Raw genomic sequence first — 19,247 nt, 5'->3', positions numbered from 1 at the left:
GATACCCTATATGTGTCTAGCGTGTGTTGTTCTTGGTCTCTCTGTTCCTGGTTTCTCTCCTGGCTCAGCCTCTTCTGCAGCAGCTGACCGCTGTCCTTCACTCTACACAGCAACTGTAAGGAAAAGAAGACTGAAGTTATTACATTAAACATATGCTATAAGTACTGTAAGTAAATAAGCAGGTTCCCTAGCCATGTGGCAGATAGGTCAGGAGAATATCTACTGTTTCCGTAGAGTGACGCAGTTTGGTGTACACCCACTGGACATGATGCTAGTATGTCGCAGGGACTTACCCCCAATCCAACCATTGATGCTGATTGCCAATCAGTTAGGCAAAGGGTACAAATTTGTTATAGTCTTTGGTATATCTCGGCCCGACCTCCCAGTATCAGGGTGGACACTAACCACAAGGGCACTGAGCCATGTCAAGCATAAATGCCATTTTAGAGCAACCAGTGGTTCAAAGTGACACTCAACGCTTCAACATTATATACAAGTCCCAGAAATTGCTAGTAATGGAGCAGGCCAATACCTTATGTAATAACTATTTAATTACTTATTTTTCAAAAATTTTAACGATTATATGCTTTACCCATTTAAAAAAAATACCTCATGTAAAAAAGTTACCATGTAATAACTTGAAATTATCATGCAATAGTGTTAAATATATCTGGAGAGTTGTACCTTTTTCATTAGGCTGACAGTCTGCTGTCTGACCCCTGGTGACTGGCTGTTCAGATTGGAGGGCAGGAAGTGTCGGATCAGGTCCATTTCCTGTGAAGTCAGGACCTCTGTGCTCCGATGACATTCACACACCAAACCTAGAGCGTCCATCCTCACCTTGCAAAGATATAAAAGATGCATAAATATATAGGAACAGAACAAACAGAGTAAATTGTTGTCATTTTTGTACGTTTTAAATTCCAAATAAAAAAGATGGTCCGTTAGCTTCGCTGACTTTCTGCGTGGTCTGGGCCATGTCTGCATTTTCGTTGATAACTTGATTATTATAAAAAATAATAAATCTGGGGAGGGTATTTACAGGTACATTTTGAACTTGTAACATGTCACACAGACAGACTTATAGACGGCTAGACTCCTGTAGAGCCATACTTTAAAACGTGTGTCACATGTCCAATGGTTTTACAGTGTCTATAGTCATGCTTGTGAGTGTTTAGCTCCATGAGTACGGTCTGTATTTTTTTATTTATTAAAATGAATGAACATTTACAAGGTAAATATGTTTTCTGCCTTTTTCCTCTCTTCATTAACCAGGACAATAGCCATCAATGCCATTGAGCATGGTACCCAGGTGTGAATGTCTCGCTCATCAAATCGCAATGGCCACCCCCATTCAAAAGTGGGCAGACTATTCAAAATGGCATCAGATGCATTCCATCCATTCTATTTATAATTTAGGCACTTAAAAATCAGTGTAAGTGTCCAAACCAACAAAGTCAGCAAATGACAAGAGTAAATGACCATGTAAGTAGAGTGCAAAGAAAAACAATTGTTTAAACGTAACTAGGTAAACCAGGTACAATTTAAACCTAGCATCTGTCTAAATTCGTAGTATTTGTGGTCAAGAATACATCTATCTAAATAACTTAACAGGAACTCAGGTAATCAACATATCTAAACATTAACTAGAAGAAGCGAAACAAGTAAATAGGAATGCTAGGGGTTAGGTGGAGTCTTAAGATTGACACCCGTTGCAGTTTCACAATTGCTGAAATAAAAAAAGACTGGTCTGTTAGCTGTTAAGCTATTAAGCCAGTCATAATGCCCAGTAGTAATTATGATGATTATCCTCATACTCTGTGCAATGGCTTCCAGTGTGTCATATAATTATTTTTAAAATACTCCAGCTGGCCTTTACATCACCAATGGTTTTGGGGGAAAAAATCATCTGACCTGCTTTTACAATATGAATCAAATACATTCTGCATCACCATGCAAAATATGGTGACGGTGATGCAGAACTTGTGCTAACATTACACAGACAAACAAACTGAATAATCAAGACGGATGTATTTGTCGGGAAGACATAACACTGATGTATTCCAAAATGTGGAATGCTCTACCAACAGTCATAAAAAAGTGTTACTCCTTTGTGTTACCCTCCTTCAAAACCACCATAAAAGAGCACCTACAGGTATCTGCAATTTGTAACTGGTCCCTGTAATAGTATGTTTATCACCAGAAATCATACCCCCCACCCCAAACTGTTTACTGTACATATTTCTATTTTTTTATTAGTATATATATATATATATATGATGTTTTGCTTATTATTGTATATTATCGTTTGTCTTTAAATGTCTTGATTGATTGAATACACAGAACCACAATGGAAATAAGCCCTTAAGGCTTTTTGCGTTATCACTGTACTTTTGTTAAGTATTCAATCAATCAATGTCATTTGTCACAAACTTTCAGAAGATCTTGCCCCAGCTCTCACTCATTTTAAATCTATACCATATGCTCTTTGCTGCCTTGTATTCAATACTCAAATTACATTTGTAGTCTTTTCAAGCTATTTTACCTGTTTTATATTTTGTGGAGGCTGTAGTCTAGTATATCAACTGCTTTTTCACTCTGAATTGCCTTTGTGCTTTACAAATACATTTGCTTAGCCTTAGTGATAAAACAGTTTGCCTCAGCTAAAGTGGTTGGCTTCTATACCATAAATATGAGAGTTTGGATGAAACAATCTAAATCATATTACACAGAATCATTTATGAAGATATATAGAATATCACTGCAAAACAGCAATACCGCCATGGAGGCGACACAGTAACAGGGTTCATAGGAATTTTAACACATCTGTGAATTGGCCTGACTTTGCATAGCTGGCAGTTTCACATGGTGGTCTAGTGTAGCCTTTCATATGTTGATCACAAACGTTGTTGGAAACTCCAGGTACTCAGTGTCAAGGACAATGTTTACACATAAGAAGTAGAAGCTCAACTTTGCTTTTACACAATTCTTTATGAGGGTTAGGACTAAAAAGTAACAGCTATACAGAAAATGACTACATAATCATTATTCTGTAACTGGCAGGGAGGTGAAAAAAATTTATCTTGAGACCTGCTTATCTCCTCAAGTCACAATCAATCACAATCAACCCTGGGGTCTATATTTTTCAAAAATGTCTAAATATATAAAAATGCTCAAACTATAAATATGAGGATGACTTACTCCTTCCATGTATACTATATTGTGGTTATAATGTTGGTTATCATATTGCATAAAAACATCAATAAAACATGATATAGATGATGTGAAAACCTCACAACAATGTGGAAACACGCTGGTGAATTCCATATACCGGTAGTTAGATTTAGCAGTCTCTCAGTGGATTATCAAGATTGTAAAAATGTCTACAATGTCTGCATGGCCAGTTGAAATGACAAAGCTAAGAACCAGTTCTTACGTGTTATGTCTGTTATGTTCCCGTTTAAAAATACTCCACTTTTTCTCCTCAGACTCGAGTCAATGAGGAGGAAAAAGTGGATTCAGGTCATTAGATATGAGTGGATGCATCCATAGGATCATTATATTTTTATGTAATATTTTTTCTGTTCTGATTGTACAATACATTGTTTTGGGAGATATGTATATATATGTAATAATATGATATGTAAACTCTAGCAGCAGTTTGATGGTATTTTCTAACTTAACATGCTGGTTAACCCCATTCCCTCTCCCTGCTGTCTGTGCCAGCAGCTTGTTGTGGGTATCTAGGCGGCAGTTAACACCTGCTTTGCATAAGGTGGCAGTTAACACCTGCTTTGCATAAGCACCTCCCACCCTGCACTGAGGACCACTAGGGCCCCACCCACTTTGTCAGACACAGTATAAAGACACAGAGTGCTCAGGTAAGCAACACCAGTAACAACACGCAAGGCTGAGACTGTTTGCTGCTGTGCTTCAAAATGTTGTCCAAGAAAAGAAAAGTTGGTGAAGAAGGTCGGGTATTCAACAGCAAATGGAAAGAGCTTTTTTTCTTCACTGAGGTCAAAGGCAAACCGATGTGTCTGATATGCTCGCAACACGTGGCTGTGGCAAAGGTGTACAACATCAAACGACACTACGAGACTTTGCATGCTAAAAAATATGACCAGTTCAAAGGAGAACTCAGAACACAGAAGGTAAACAAGCTTGAAGCAGCTCTAGGAAAACAACAATCTCTGTTCACCAAATGCTGTGAGACTCAGCTGAGAGACTCTGATCTAGCTCTCAAGGCCAGCTATGTGATTGCCAGAAAAATAGCTGCTGCGTCAAAGCTGGACTCAGATGGAGAATTCATCAAAGATTGCATGCTGGCGGCGGCTGAGCTGGTGTGCCCTGAGAAGAGAGAGGCTTTTGCCAATATCAACTTGTCAAGAAATGCTGTGGCAGAGATAATCGGGGACCTAGCTGGGGAATTCAACAGTCAACTGAAAGACAAAGTTATGTCATTCATTTCATTCTCTATTGCAATTGATGAGAGAACCGATGTGACTGATGTAGCTCAACTGGGAATATTTATTCGTGGAGTTGATGCATCTTTGACCGTCACAGAGGAGTTTGTGGAGATGTTGCCCATGAATAACACCACAACGGACGATGAAGTTTTCTCCAGTCTCGTCGAGGCCTTGGACAGACTGGAGGTTGACTGGAGTCGCGCTGTCAGCGTGGTAACAGACGGAGCACCATCCATGGCAGGTGTTGTTGCAAAACTCAGAGAGAAAGTTCAGGCAGAGAATCCAGAGCAAGAATTCTGTGTATATTATACACCAAGAGGCGTTATGTCGCAAGAGTCTGAAAGTCAAAACAAATTGGAGCTGTGCTGAAGAGTTTCTTTCAATTGCGTACAGAAATTGGACTATTCATGAAAGAGAAAGGGAAGCCAGTGGCAGAGTTAGATGACCCAGACTGGCTTCATGATCTTACATCTTTACAAATTTTGCCTCAAAGATCCTCTGCATGTTTGGCATGTTTGGCACAACATATCTCTTTGAGCAGGCTTTCTCTGTAATGACGATGAACAAATCCAAAATGTGCTCACTGGTGACACACAGAAGAAACTGGTTCCGGATATTGACAAGTTGGTTAAAGCAAAGCGATGCCAGGTGTCTCAAAGCAGCAAGTGAAAGAACAGGGACACTGATCGATGCACTGCGATATGTAAGCAAAATGCATTATGAAGTATTGAGTGTCATATTATTGTGATTCATTGTATTCTGAATATTCCATTACTGTAAATGTGATCACTTCAATAAAAAATACTAACTGAGTTCAATGTCAGAGTTTGATTGTTGGAAGCAGGCCTACATAAGTAGACATAGATAATTGTGTTACAATATATTTTGTTAGTTCTACATTTGTGTTACAACATCCTAGTAATGACCCTGAAGAAGGCAGCTCTTGCCAAAACATTTAAACAAAACAAAAACCTTTTTAGGTTCTCCACACATACAAATAGGACGTTCACAGGCTGCAGATCCTCGATAACATGTCATGTTTGAAGAAGGCCAATGGCAGAACACACAGTATACACAATCAGGTATGTACATGCATACAAAAAAATACATGTAGATTGAAGTGCTCACAAACTTGCACATGCCACTACACCTCTACTCCTACCTGGTCATGTTTGTGTACCAGTGCTTGTCTGAGCAGAGAGAGGGGCACCAGTCCCCCCCACAGTCCATCTTCTGAGGACGGGGCCACACCTTGGGCTCTAGCTGCCCGCAAACATGTCATCAAAGCCCCAACAGCACCCCTGCTGCCTGGAGAACCTAGGAACAAGACATGACATACATAAACCAACACTTGCATTTCTAATCCTGATGTGCTTGTCTGTATGGGGAATTGTGGTGGGTACACAAATCTGTGTATATGCGTGTTGATTTATCTGTGTGCTTACCTGCACTGCACAGTGTGTCCTGCAGGACCTGTACCATGTGTTCCAGACTGGAGGGGCTACAACGCAGCAGCTTAGGCAGAAAGTAGTCCAGGATATAAGTGGTCTGGTCCAGTCTGGCCCTGCAAAGCACCTGGAGCAGAGGGGTCACCCACGTCTGGTGCCAACACGCCGTCCAATCACCCACCCCCGTTGTGCCTGCCTCACTAGCCAACTGGGCCTTGTGGCTGACAAACAGTCTCTCAAGGAGGTCGCTGGCATATGGAGCCAGGGTTTGGTCACCCATCAAGGCCAGGAGGCGTGAGGGAAGCTGGGGCTGGAGTTTGAGCAGGTAACCTGCGCCTAAGAGCTCCACCAGGCAGCCTAGGGAGCCATATTTCCCCCTCATGTGCCATTCCAGTCCCAGTAAGCTCCGAGTCAGCTCTGTGATGTAAGGGTCCTGACCGGGGTCTGAAATGAAGGAGCTGGTGTGTAGGTGGAGGAGGAGAAGGTTATGGAACAGGGCGCGTGTCTGGTGGCGGACCCCATCCAGAGGGTGCTCCCAGTGTGAGTAGATGTGCTCCAGGAGGCGTCCCTGGAGCTCCGACCCCCCACAGAGGGCCTGTTGGAGTCCAGGGGGACAGGGCCGCTCTGGCTCCCCTTGCAGGCAGTCCAGAGCAGCACCGCTCCACAGAGTGAACACCCGGGCCACCACCATCGCTGTACTGGACTCCTTTACACTGCAGACAGACAAGCCAGAGCCACAGCAACATGGTTATGTTGGGAATTTGCAATATATGCAAGCGTCACATTCACCCATTCACACACATAACTATTCAAGGCACCAACCTGCTCATCGAGAGCAGTTAGGGGTTCAGCATCTTGTTCAAGGACATTTCAACATGACACAGATGGTCACTCTACCTCCTGAATCACATCGATTAACTGATTCACTGCCAATCGCGTAGATCTACGTGAACTAAAAAAAACTAAAAAAAGACCAAGGAGATATGATTTTTCGAAGATCTAGACTCCTATCCACTTCCTTGTTAACTTAAAAATTCTGTATCTCGGCTCCTGAGTACTTTTTTTTTTTCAATGAAAAACTCTGGCACTGGCTAAAAAAATATGAAAATACCTCTGGCAGTTAATGGGTTAATTGTCCAGCCGTACCTTGTATCAAGTGCCAGGAGGGTGCATGGTACCAGCAGCAGCAGCTGTTCCCACTGAGGCCCTTGGAGGGCCCCTTTCCAGCTAAGCATAGCCAGGGCCCCGTGGCTCAGGTAGAGAGAGACCCCTGGCGGACGGTCAGCGGCATATAGACCCACGCAGCTCTGTCTCAGCCACTGGGGGGCAGCATCTGCACCATGCCCAGAGCCACGCAGTAGACCACACACCTACACATGGACGGACAAAAGCACATACATACTACTAGAAAAGGATGTATTCAGTTCTACCAGGCGCTAAGCTCTATTCATAATATTAATGCCCACAGTTAAATGTCTACCTACAGCCATGATGACCATGATTACCAGCTTTACATCATCTCTACTGTGTTCCTCCCTCTCTCATACACATTCATTGTTTACCTCTCTCCATACTTCTCTCAGATTTCTGTCATTGGAATTTCTCTGTAATCCGCAGTCTGACTATTAATACCTTGTGTCAATGATCAAAGTTTGCCATCGCAAGTGTTGGTTTTCCAAGAGAGTTCAGGCCGCCAAGAGAGGTAGGTAGAGTTTGTATTGTCATCGACATTACGGCTCCACAAGTTGACAGTCAATTGTACATAATTCTCAAAAGTAATGTATGTAGTATGAGATGTACACAGCAATATCTTAAGGTAGCAGAGTCAAACCATCATAATCTCAGGAAAAACACCTCAGGCTCAGACCTGTGTTTGAATGTATGTGACAGTCTGCATGAGACACGGTGACCTCACAGAACATTTTTTTAGGGGAAAAATTACTCTCCTCCACAATGACCTATGAAACTAGAAAATGTGCTCAGTAGTCAGTAGAGCATAGACCACCACCAAGGTGGCAGTTTGTACAGTAAAATTAGCCCATGGAATCAATGCACTAAAGGCTGGCGTTGTAAAACATTAAACAGCTGAAAAGTAGCCCTATGTGGGTTTTACCTCTAAAAGGTTTTGTTTTCCACTGATAATGTTTGTTTCACAACCTGTATTTTGAGATATGACAGGTTGAGAACGCTCCAACAAGTTTATAACTTTCATCCGTCTGTGCAAAACTATAGCCAACCTTTAGATAGACAAATAAAATCCTGTATGTTTAACTCACCACAGCAGCCACTTGGTCTCCAGGGACCATGGCAGATCTGACCATCAGGACCACAGCCATGGCTGCAGTGCTCTGCACTGACTGCACAAACTCCTCTGTAACCAGGGGGAGAGAGGGAGACAAGGAATAAAGAGGTGAGACACATGATTAGGAAATTAGTTAGTAGTTATTTAGTACAGTACAAAGTTTTAGATGGCTCTTCAGACTTAAATCAAGCAGATTTGAGCTGTGACCAGACGGTCATTAGTTTGAATCCTAGACATTTAACATAATTTAAGCATTTAGCATCATCAGCAGGAATCTCCCTCATATAGAGTGTGTGCCTGTTTACTAAGTCATGTTGCTCTCTATCAATGTATGTATAGTGTTATCATTGCTTGCCATCAGTAAGGATGTGTATGTAGCAGTCCAGTAAGCCACCGAGGGTTGTCTGTAGAGTGCAGTGGGTCTGATCAGCATGCAGGGCGGTGATGACGGTCTCCTGGGATTTCTGTACCACCAGCATGGAGGTCTTCACCACAGCCAGGCAGGAGTGCATCAGCTGTGCCTGGGCAACATGACGACCTGCTAGGCCTCTGGGACAACAGCAGGGGGCGACAGAGACACACCAATAAACCAAAACCAGAAGCCACACAATAAACACTACTATTGATGTTTTAGGAAAGAGGCCTTTATTTATCACGTTTTGCCATTTAAACATTGTGTTATTTACTTCTTTAAATGGGTTTAAATGGTCTGTTACAAAAATGTTTTAAGTGGTTAAAACAAGTGCCATCATGTTGAGAGTGGCAACAGATGAACAGACTAACGTTATCACATGTTCCTGGTTGATCCTATTTGCCCCTTTCAAAGCATCATTTGAACATGCTACCATCACAAACAATTGAGGCGCTTCATTTGTTCTGTCAGACACTCAACAATACAGCAGTGTTTTTATTTTCTTTATCTTACTCCAAAATGGTGTCATTCATATCTCAAAACCACTGACTCTCCATTGACATAAGCATTTTCTAAAAAGGGCCTCTATAAAATACACATATACACCTGTATTTTAAACTTAGGTTTAAAAGAATAGGCTCTGTGTTTTTACCTGTTCAGTTGGAGACATTCACTCAAGGCCTTGTAAAGGAACTGCAACACTGTTGAAAGATCAAACGAGCATCAACAACACTGACCTTCTCAGGAGGAACACTAGCATCAAAATGCCAAACATGTTCAAGCTGTTAAAAGAAAACTAAAAAACACCAACCTTCTGGAAGCAATCTGTGAATGCATCTCTCACCTGTGACAAATGACAGATAGCAAAACAAGTTAATGGGTGAAGTTAATAAATAAATCAGCTTTTCACTCCGAAGTCTGATGTTTGTCTATAATATACTGTATGTTAGTGATTTGTATGCTTTTTAACTCTCTCAGTGCCAATGAAATAAAAAAATATGTTCATACTGTGCCAGCAATTTTTTTTAAAGTAAAACAAAATTATAATAATAAGTTAAACAAGAAGTGAATGGAGCAGCAAATCTTCGGATCACGATATCTTGGGTTCTGAAAATTCTTTTTAAAAAAAAACATATATATACATTTTTTAAACTGGGGATAACTTGTTATTGGCACTGAGGGCATTCAGAAAAAACTCTGGATAACTCGTTTTTGGCACTGAGAGAGTTAATCACAAACCGAATACATAAAAGGAAAATATAAATCTATATGTTTAATTTACATGAAATTTGAGCTCTCTGATACTGCTACATTGCATCACTAATGTAAATAAGTGCTGAGAGCAAAACTCACCCAGAGGAAAGCTGTCCAGACAAGCAGCGATGGAGTCTGTGATCTGTGGATACTGATCCGAGTCTGAGCAGGACAGACAGTCAGACAGGCAGTCACACAAACAGTCTACAGTCTGCACTTCCAGGTATGAAGGTACTGAACTCAGGGCACTAGAGAGAGACAGAAGCCAGATGTTTTCACAACTTTTCAGAGAACCACAATACAAAATACTTCAATGACGTGACGGGATAGTGGCACATACACGTACACTTTTCAGAATCCGCTGTAAGCCAAATGTCATGAAATGATCTCTGTCGACGTCCACAAATGTGTGTTTCTTTGCTGCCGATATGAAAGCTAACATGATATGCAGCTAACATGTCTAAGAAACTGGTAGTATTGTCTGCATATTAGCTGCACCCACAATGACCTACCAATAGGCTTCTTGCCACCAAGAATGGCGTCTTACCCTAGCAAACAGACAGTGTGTGTACCTGGCGCTGGCCCTGCGAAGGGGGTTTTTGGCCCGTAGGGAGGTGTAGATTAGAGCCAAAGTGTGCAGACAGGACTGTAGAAGAGCTCCGTGACACTGATCCTCACTCAGAGCCTCCAACTGAGACCCAACCTGAAGACATACACACAAGCAAGGAGACACACACATAAGCACCGTTGCACAAATTAGTAATGATAACGGATACAGTATATAGTTATGTATGTTATTATTTGTTCATATTTCAAGGGTTACACACACAGGAACATGGAGGCTATATTAACCTTACTTCAAAAGCCAAGTATATATAAAGTGAAATATGAGCAAGTGTTCAACTACTCAATATACATATCTTTTCAATAATAACTTCCAGTAATAATTGCTAATACTCTCTCAGCCACAGTGATCACCTTGGTTAATAGCATAGTAATTGTCCATATTATAGGGTGACGTAATAGCAAAATTCCAGACATGTAAATATGATCAGTCCAGACCAACCTTCTTGACTAGCTGTATCTGCTGGACTGGGTCTGTCAGGTCCAAACAGGTCTGTAGGGTGTGGGCTACCTCCCTGACAGCATGGTGGTCTTCATCAATAGAGAGGGAAGCTAAACACACATGTTCAGACACACTGATCAGTTAACATCACATTTAAACAGCACGCACACATATCAACACCGCATCCTGGGATGTTGGCTGGGGTACCGGTATTCACATCCAAAAGGTTTTCACACAAATTCATTAAACATTTTCTTAGTCTTGATGGTTTACATTATTATTGTATTTACTACATATTGTCATCTACTCCACACATAGTAGTAGTAACTAATGGGTTTAATGTTTGTTTACCAACAGCGGTTGATGACTTACCTTTTAACCTGTGTAGCTTCTCTGGGTCCAGAGCCACAGCTTCCACTTTAACGGTTTTCTTCTTTACAACCATGACTCACCCCTGGACAGGTGATGCAAGAGGTGAGACAGACAGAACTCTTGTTTTTCCTGTCTCTCTGGGTATCCTTCCAGCGACCCATCGTTGGGGGGTAGCTGAACTATGTAGTTTGGCTAAATTAAGTAGTTTTGAAGGCTGCTTTATTATATATCACACACATGCACATACTCATTCATGCTTTTTTTCCCCTTCTTTTTGTTTAAGTAGTTTGAGCTACTTTCCCTGTGTAGCTTATAGTTTCCCAAACCACATTTCTCCAAGGGTATTTTATTGCCATAGTTCAAACTATTTCCATGGTAAAGTAGTTTCAACTACCCCTAAGCTATGCTTTCAAAACACTATTTATCCATCTTTGACTTGACTTGACTTTATCTTTTAGCCAAACTCTTCTCTTTTGCAAATACAACTGAAGGGACAATACACACATACATACAAGCTAAAGCATAATATGAAAGCAACAAAAAGAAGAAATATTAGTAGAAGTATCACAGACACGAACACATACATAATTCAGAGTTTTGCAGTTCTTCATATTGTCGTCTTTTTTACAGGGTTAGCCTATTTAGCCTGCTGCTAGCACTGGTACACAGACATGCACCAGCCAGACAGACTGCCACTTAAAACACAGCACTGCAAAACACTACGTACAGGCAACACTCACCTGATGTCCACTGACTTGATAACTACGGTATATGGAATTCACACATAAAACTGTATATCATGAATAAAAATGGAATCTGCTTCAGTAACAGTGCTTTCTACTCAGCTGTAGCTGCAGTCCATACGCACACGTGTGTGATACGTCAGTTCCAGTGTTGCCAGATATTGTGAGATATATAAGCAAACATTATGAAAACAACCATGGATGAACTTCAACCTGGTGTTTGCACTTTCTCCCTTTTTGGCCCGTACATCTACATAAACGTTCAGATTTCAAATATAAAGTGCTTACCCCATGACTACGGATGTTACAATTATGTACGGGCCCTTAGAAGTACCTTTCTTTTGCGTATTGTTCAATAAAAAGCATTTTAATCCGATTGGTGACACGTATAGTTGAAAGGAGAAAATTCGGAGAAAATGGCCACCAATTGGATTAAAATGCTTTTTATTTAACAATACGGTAGATACTGGTACTTCTGATGGCCCGTACATAATTGTAACATCCGTGGCCATGGATTAAGCATTTTATATTTGAAATCTGAACGTTTATGTAGATAAATGGAGAAAATGCAAACACCAGATTGATGTTCATCCATGGCTGTCATGATATGACAGTCATGTTTCAGGGCTAGAGGCCCCCACACCATAGAGTTATTTGGGGCACACAGTCACACACACACGGCTTTTTGAAAATAGCAGATCTTCAAGCTAACAGCGCGCGTGAGATTGTAGATCAGCTATTTGTAGGTGTGTGGCATCACCATGGCCACACAACTACAGTTCATATTAACTATGTTAATTTTCTGATGGGGATCCGCCTATGGGATCCGCAGACAAATAGCTATATTAATTTGGCGGTCCTTGACATGAAAATGTTTGAGAACCACTGGTTTAACCCTTCCATTGTGTTAGGGTCTTTTTTGACCCGTTTTCAAGTTTGAATAGGTAAAAAGTACCCTTTACATTTCTTTATTGGAACGAGGCTTCATGATATCCTCAGAAATAGCCATTTTAACGCAACAAATTTATTTATCATAATTTTAATTAATTATGATGGTCTAAAAAAAAAAAGTGACACTTGTGGTGTTAGGGTCCGAAATGACCCGGCAAAGAAGTGTGGCTCAATTCCCCCCCAAATTGTCAATATTCAATGTTTACATCATATGTTTGAGAGTGAGAGAGACTTGTCCTCAATTAGCATTTGCTATCAGGAGTAAAATAAAGTTTCAGTTTATGAAAAATAAATGACTTTTCACCTTCTATGGTATACGGGTCATTTCGGACCCTAACACCACGAGTGTCACTATTTTTTAATAATTTTAACATTTTTTTAAGTTACAAAACGAAAACAAGTATATACACACAAACACACACACACACACACAGTCTCTCTCACACACACACACACACACACACACACGCACGCACGCACACGCACGCACACACACACACACACACACACACACACACACACACACACACACACACACACACACACAATTCAATTCAATTCAATTCAATTCAAAGGGCTTTATTGGCATGAGAAAACATACGTTTACATTGCCAAAGCAGAAAGCACAATACAACAATACAGCAATACAATCAAAACAAAAAATATGTACATTTGAAAGTCAGAACACACACACACACACACACACACACACAAGCAGGCAACCCGCAACGACCAATATTTACAAGCAACTTCTTTACATAAAAACCAAGCCCAAGGTCGCTTATATTAAGCAGACATGGCAACACTGGTTCCGGACGTCTGATTTGCTTGTACAAAAAGCGCTCCAACTTGTCATTGGCTTAACGGACATGCCAATCAAGAGTTTACTTTGCGGCTTAGTGGCTTCGTCGTACGACGGTGCCGCGCACCAAAAATAGCCGATCTACAAGCTCATGACACGTTGCAGAGAGACGTGATCAGAAGTTGTAGATCAGCCGGTATGCGTGCGTATACATTCACATTTACATAGCGACAGCTATCGAACATACGATTGGACTAGCCTTGGATCAAGACTATCATATGTATTTTATCGTCTGACGTTCGTATCTATCTAGTCTTGGCCTGCACCCCCAGTGAGTCCTGCACCTTCCCCAGTAAAGCCCGTACTTCTCCTGTACAAAAATATATATAATGTGCATATCCGGTTGCTCCAAATGTTAACTCACGCTTCGGAGTCTTTGTGCAATGTATTAGTCCGTAGTTTTTAATAAAGAAGTGTTTTAATCCCGTCTGTGTCGGAACGCAATTTTCCCCCTGGTTTACTTCCTGTTTGAATTTAGAGTTTAAATCCGGTGAATTGGCTTTCACCGGATGCGCCGCGTCACTAGCGCCCATTGGGGAATACTGGGAATTTCCGAGAATCCGCGACAGACGAGATTAAACACTTCTTTATTGAAAAATGTGGTCTAATACATTGCACAAAGACTCCGCAGCGCTAGTTAACATTTGGTGCAACAGGGTGAGCACCATATATATTTCTTTGTACATGTACGGGAGAAGTACGGGCTTTACTGGAGAAAGTGCAGGACGCTTTGGGGGGTGCTAGCCAAGACTATCGTAGATACGAACGTAAAAGTCAGACTCGATAAAGTACATCTATGATAGTCTTGATCCAGGCTACGATTGGACGCAGTAACGTGAAACCACGCCCCATTGAGGAGAAACCACGCCTTGAATCCATCCCTCTTTCAGCTTCAGCAGTTTCAGAGCTGAAATGAAAACTTTGGGGAAAGGGAAAATTCCGCGTCTTTGCTCATAATGAAGTGTATAATATAACCAGCATAACAACAGCTGCTGGACATTGGAGTTGATATGGCGTGATAATATCCCTCTCACCGCTTCTTTTCCATCAGAGTTTAAGGTAAGTCTAGAGAATAAAAATGGGAATTAAATGTGTTTTTAAATGGGAGATGGAGGAGGGCTCTATAAATCTGAATGACACCGTTGTTTTTATGGCCCTGGTCATCATATCTCACAGGCATGGTCTGAAAAACAGTGGTGGAAGAAGTACTCAGATATTTTTCTGAAGTAAGAGTAGCAATACCACAATATAAAAATACTCTGTTACAAGTAAAAGGCCTGTGTTCAAAATGTTACTTGAGTAAAAGTACAAAAGTATTGGCATCAAAATATACTTAAAGTACCAAAAGTACAAAAAATGTTTGACAATAGCAGCTCTACAAGTCACAACGCATCGCGATGAGTTGTGAGCTTGTAGATCGGCTATTTTCAAATATCCTATGTATAAAATAGGGCTGAAGTGGTTAATGTATGTTTTATAATATAATATAATATATCTGCAAAGTAACTAGTAACTAAAGTTTTCAAATAATTGTAGTGGAGTAAAAAGTACAATATTTGCCTCTTGAGATGTAGTGGAGTAGAAGTGAAAATATTGAAAATTGGAAATACTCCAGTAAAGTAAAAAATACCTACAAATTGTACTTAAGTACAGTACGTAGTAGTTACTGTACACCACTGGTTTTAAAACAGTGTATCATTTTAGGAAACAAATAAACAATTCCTCACATCACCTTATGCTGTCTGCTTTTAAAATCAAGGCAACAAGCTCTACTAGAGTCAGTCAGAGTCAGTGATTGTGTTATGAAGAATAATATTATTCCAAACAAATGTCACTGAGTACTCAAATTCACAAATTCAAACATAATTTAGTCATTATAGTGAATAATTGTTGCCCATGGATACTAGAGTAACATTGTACAGTGAGACACATATACAGTAGGCCTGATCACACTTGTGTATTCTATATTTGTGCTATATGAAATCAAAATGAGATAGAGAGGACAGGCTAGACTGACAGACAGACAGACAGACAGACAGACAGACAGACAGACAGACAGACAGACAGACAGATTGTGGCAGAGTGAAAGAGCTTCCCCCTCCCACCCCATGGTTCAGGGGTTGACTGGACTTTCATGTTCTCCACTCACCACATCCCTTCATCATCACTATGGAATGATGGAGGGAACAGAGAGGGCAGAGGAGGAAAAGAGGGAAGTGTCCAAAAGTGGGCAAATAAGGGAGAGAGACCATGCCTATGGGACAAGCTGCTCCACTAATGAAAGTCAACTTGTAGCCTATAATCACTGGATTTCACTGAATGATGCCTGGTGCAGGCCTACATGTGATAACATCAGAAAATAAGTTCCATAATACATTTGAATGAATACGCTGGTCAAGATCAGTGAATTATCTAAAATAAATCCCTACTATGATTTAACCCTTTGAACAAATTGGCAGAGAGAGAGGAGAGGGAGTGAGCGATAGACTATTGGGCTATTTATAGGCTACTCCATAGAACAATGGTGTCCCTTGCCGAAAACTAGAAAGGGGCGCATATCTCCATTCTCCACCAGTTGCAGGCTGTTCCAGCCACCAGGACCCGAAGTAGAGATGCCGTCTGGGAAACAGAAGGTCCTACGTTCGAGCCTGGGCTATGTGTCGAGGTGTCCATGAGCAAGATACTTAAACTCTAACTGCTCTCCCCTGAGTGCTCAATATGACCACCTTAGCAGCCATCAGCTGGGTGAAGCTGAAACAGAATTTCCCTAGCGTGAGTAATAAGGTCTACAACATTATCGTTCAGCTGCGGGAGAAATAGCATTTATACAACATAGCCTACTGTGCAACTGACTGTACACCCTATCAGCAGAAGTGAAAGTGCTTTTGGAGGTGCACTCTATAGAGCCCCCACATGTGATTCCAATTTGGGGATGATTGGATGTTGCCTTCCTGATATGATCTATATGTTTTTTGCAAAAAATAAACCCCTCCCACAAATGTTTGAAGCCAATTACAGGCAAACATTAAGGAATATCAAAACCCTGTTTGATGGCCATGTCACTCATGATCATTTGTACATGATTTGGTAAAATCATGTTTCTGCAACTAACAGTGATATTTGTGGTGCAGTGGGGTGCACCCTATGGGTCTAAATTAAATGACTTTTGGCTTTACGCGTTTTAGTCCCCTCAATGTGTAGTTCAATTATAACCAATTTGGAATGGAATATGATAAATACGGAAGATACATGTTCATCGCATGTCTCCAGAGATAATGTGCAGCAATTTGTGAGATATGGCCTATGTGGGAAGTGGCGTCATGATCCAAGGATCCAAGGAAAAGGACTTTTTCACTGTAAAACCTACAGTTAAAGAATTATATGCAAAACATAAAGCTGGTATAGCATCACTATGAAAATCACTATTTGAAAAAAATGGGGTGGAGTGTCTTCCTTTGCCTACTGGCTGTGTGCATACAAAGTTTGACGCGTCGCTAATCAGTCCAGCGGTTTCCGAGAGAAGCTCTGGACTAATAACTGATTTCCATGCTAATAAGGTGTCACATGCAATAGACAGCCTGGCAAATGAGCAGCGGAAAATAATGAACACATGGAACAACTAAAGAGAGGACCACTGAGGGATCTATAATAACAAAAGTGATTGAAAGAAGTGAGGGTGTCGCTTGCCAAAAAGTGAGGTTATCGCTAACCAAACAGAACTGATCTGCAAGTTAACAATGTGTCGTGTTGTTAGCTTGTAGATCTGTTCTTTTATTATTTATTTTATAGTAGGCTTTAGTAGCTTGGCAGGTGGAGATGATCTATCACTTATAGCCTCGATCTCCAGGCTTTTATTTTTTATTTTTGCTAAAAAATCAGAGCCTGGACCAGCCTGTTGACGTTCCTGGAATAGGAAGTGTTTAATTTCCCCAACCAACCAGAGTGCAGTGGGCGTCGCTCCAAATGTTGTGACGTCAGGGCTCTCAATGCTACACATTGGGGAGGAGGAGGGGCGCGGGGCGGGGGCTGACGGACAGATCGGTGAACCAATAGGATCCACTGGATTTTTTCTCCGGAGATTTTGAACCCGCCCGTCTAGACATGATATCAGACACGCTAGGGCAGTCTAATCACTAATCACTAACTAGCTTACAAAGAGTCTAGGCCTACAAACATTTGACATACAACAAGTATAGATTTTTTCCACGTTCAAAATAGCACAAACTAGAAAAATGTGCTCCTCGGAGCACAGGTCTCCTCCGCCAGGCCAGGTAGTAGAAGTCAAGCTTAGCCAATCGGGATGAAATATGAAAAACTGGGCTGATCTGTCCTGTTGACATCACTATAGAGATGCCCTCATTTATCAATGGAGCGTATAAACCGGCGTATATTTTTCCATATATTCGGCCGTACACCAACGTCGAAGTCACATTTATCAACGCATCCTACACAGCTGATCCGAGCGTACATTTGGTCCCAGCCTTGATAAATGTCACGGCTGAAACCGAGCGTCATTTGAATAACACACCCTTAAATATTCTCAAAACGCCCCGATTTTACGACATGAAGATTGAAGAACCAGAATACGACCAAAGACATCATCATGAAAAGCCAATAAGAAAGAGTTTCCCCCTCTCGCCTCGCCACACACGCACACGCCCCTCTCTCTCTCACACACACACACACACACACACACACACACACACACACGCCCGCCCAGCTGTGTTTTTCATGTAATCCGTACCGTAGCGGTACAATCTTTGTCACGTAGGCTTGTAGCCTACATGAATGACATATTATGATACCAATCACATCGCCATGAATGGAATACGTTTGTATATTAATTTATTTAACCCATGCCGAGCAGTGCGCGACTGCGCGTTCAAGTTACACTAAAATAAAGCCTTCATGTAGGCTATTCCCATTTCCCAGTGAGACTCGGACCGTCGGACGGGCGAGTCCCGTCCCGCATTAATGAGAGATAGCCTGGAGAGAACATTAATGGATGAAGGCTGGTGTGGGCGTGCTGGGACCAAAATTCAGCTCTGGGATTTCCAATTTTTTCCCCACTTTTTTTTGTTTTGTTTCGTTTGGCGGCCCGTAAATGGCGCGGCCGTTCTGGAATTTTCCCGAATTTCCCAGTGGCCAGCACGTCCCTTGGACCATGGGTTAAATGTCTGATCTCCCGGTGGCCATGAAAATATAACAGCAGCGCCGCTGCACCGGTCTAAACTCCCGAGCGCTCGTATATTTTGAAAATAGCAGATCTAAGATCACAACGCGTCGCGATGCGACGCTGCCTTGTGAGCTTGTACATCTGCTATTTTCAATGCAGCCAGATCGATCTACAATCTTATCTGAATGACTG

General features: G+C 41.4%; 2 protein-coding genes across 4 annotated transcripts in view; one reads left to right on the top strand and one right to left on the bottom strand.

The window, feature by feature from the left end:
* Window positions 1-12,188, bottom strand: part of thada (THADA armadillo repeat containing) — a 110,207-nt gene extending 98,019 nt beyond the window's left edge. For both annotated transcript variants that reach the window (XM_080448830.1, XM_080448831.1), the window contains exons 1-14: window positions 12,064-12,188; window positions 11,324-11,405; window positions 10,952-11,061; window positions 10,458-10,588; window positions 9,985-10,133; window positions 9,443-9,475; window positions 9,284-9,332; window positions 8,575-8,768; window positions 8,194-8,288; window positions 7,064-7,287; window positions 5,915-6,630; window positions 5,632-5,786; window positions 685-840; window positions 6-113 (exon numbers count right to left, since the gene is read on the bottom strand). In XM_080448830.1, the coding sequence (XP_080304956.1) occupies window positions 6-113; window positions 685-840; window positions 5,632-5,786; window positions 5,915-6,630; window positions 7,064-7,287; window positions 8,194-8,288; window positions 8,575-8,768; window positions 9,284-9,332; window positions 9,443-9,475; window positions 9,985-10,133; window positions 10,458-10,588; window positions 10,952-11,061; window positions 11,324-11,396 (2,193 nt within the window). In that variant the 5' untranslated portion in view covers window positions 11,397-11,405; window positions 12,064-12,188. The remainder of the gene's footprint in view (window positions 1-5; window positions 114-684; window positions 841-5,631; window positions 5,787-5,914; window positions 6,631-7,063; window positions 7,288-8,193; window positions 8,289-8,574; window positions 8,769-9,283; window positions 9,333-9,442; window positions 9,476-9,984; window positions 10,134-10,457; window positions 10,589-10,951; window positions 11,062-11,323; window positions 11,406-12,063) is intronic.
* A 2,612-nt stretch (window positions 12,189-14,800) lies between these two features.
* plekhh2 (pleckstrin homology domain containing, family H (with MyTH4 domain) member 2) overlaps window positions 14,801-19,247 on the top strand; it is a 47,821-nt gene continuing 43,374 nt past the window's right edge. For both annotated transcript variants that reach the window (XM_080450042.1, XM_080450041.1), the window contains exon 1: window positions 14,801-14,938. The gene's annotated coding sequence lies outside the window, so the exon portion shown is untranslated. The remainder of the gene's footprint in view (window positions 14,939-19,247) is intronic.

The sequence above is a fragment of the Gymnoscopelus braueri genome, assembly GCF_963280865.1.
Source record: "Gymnoscopelus braueri genome assembly, chromosome: 14".
NCBI classification, from domain to species: Eukaryota; Metazoa; Chordata; class Actinopteri; order Myctophiformes; family Myctophidae; genus Gymnoscopelus; species Gymnoscopelus braueri.
The sequence above is the reverse complement of the archived record's forward strand: the minus strand, read 5'-3'. Positions and strand labels throughout refer to the sequence as shown.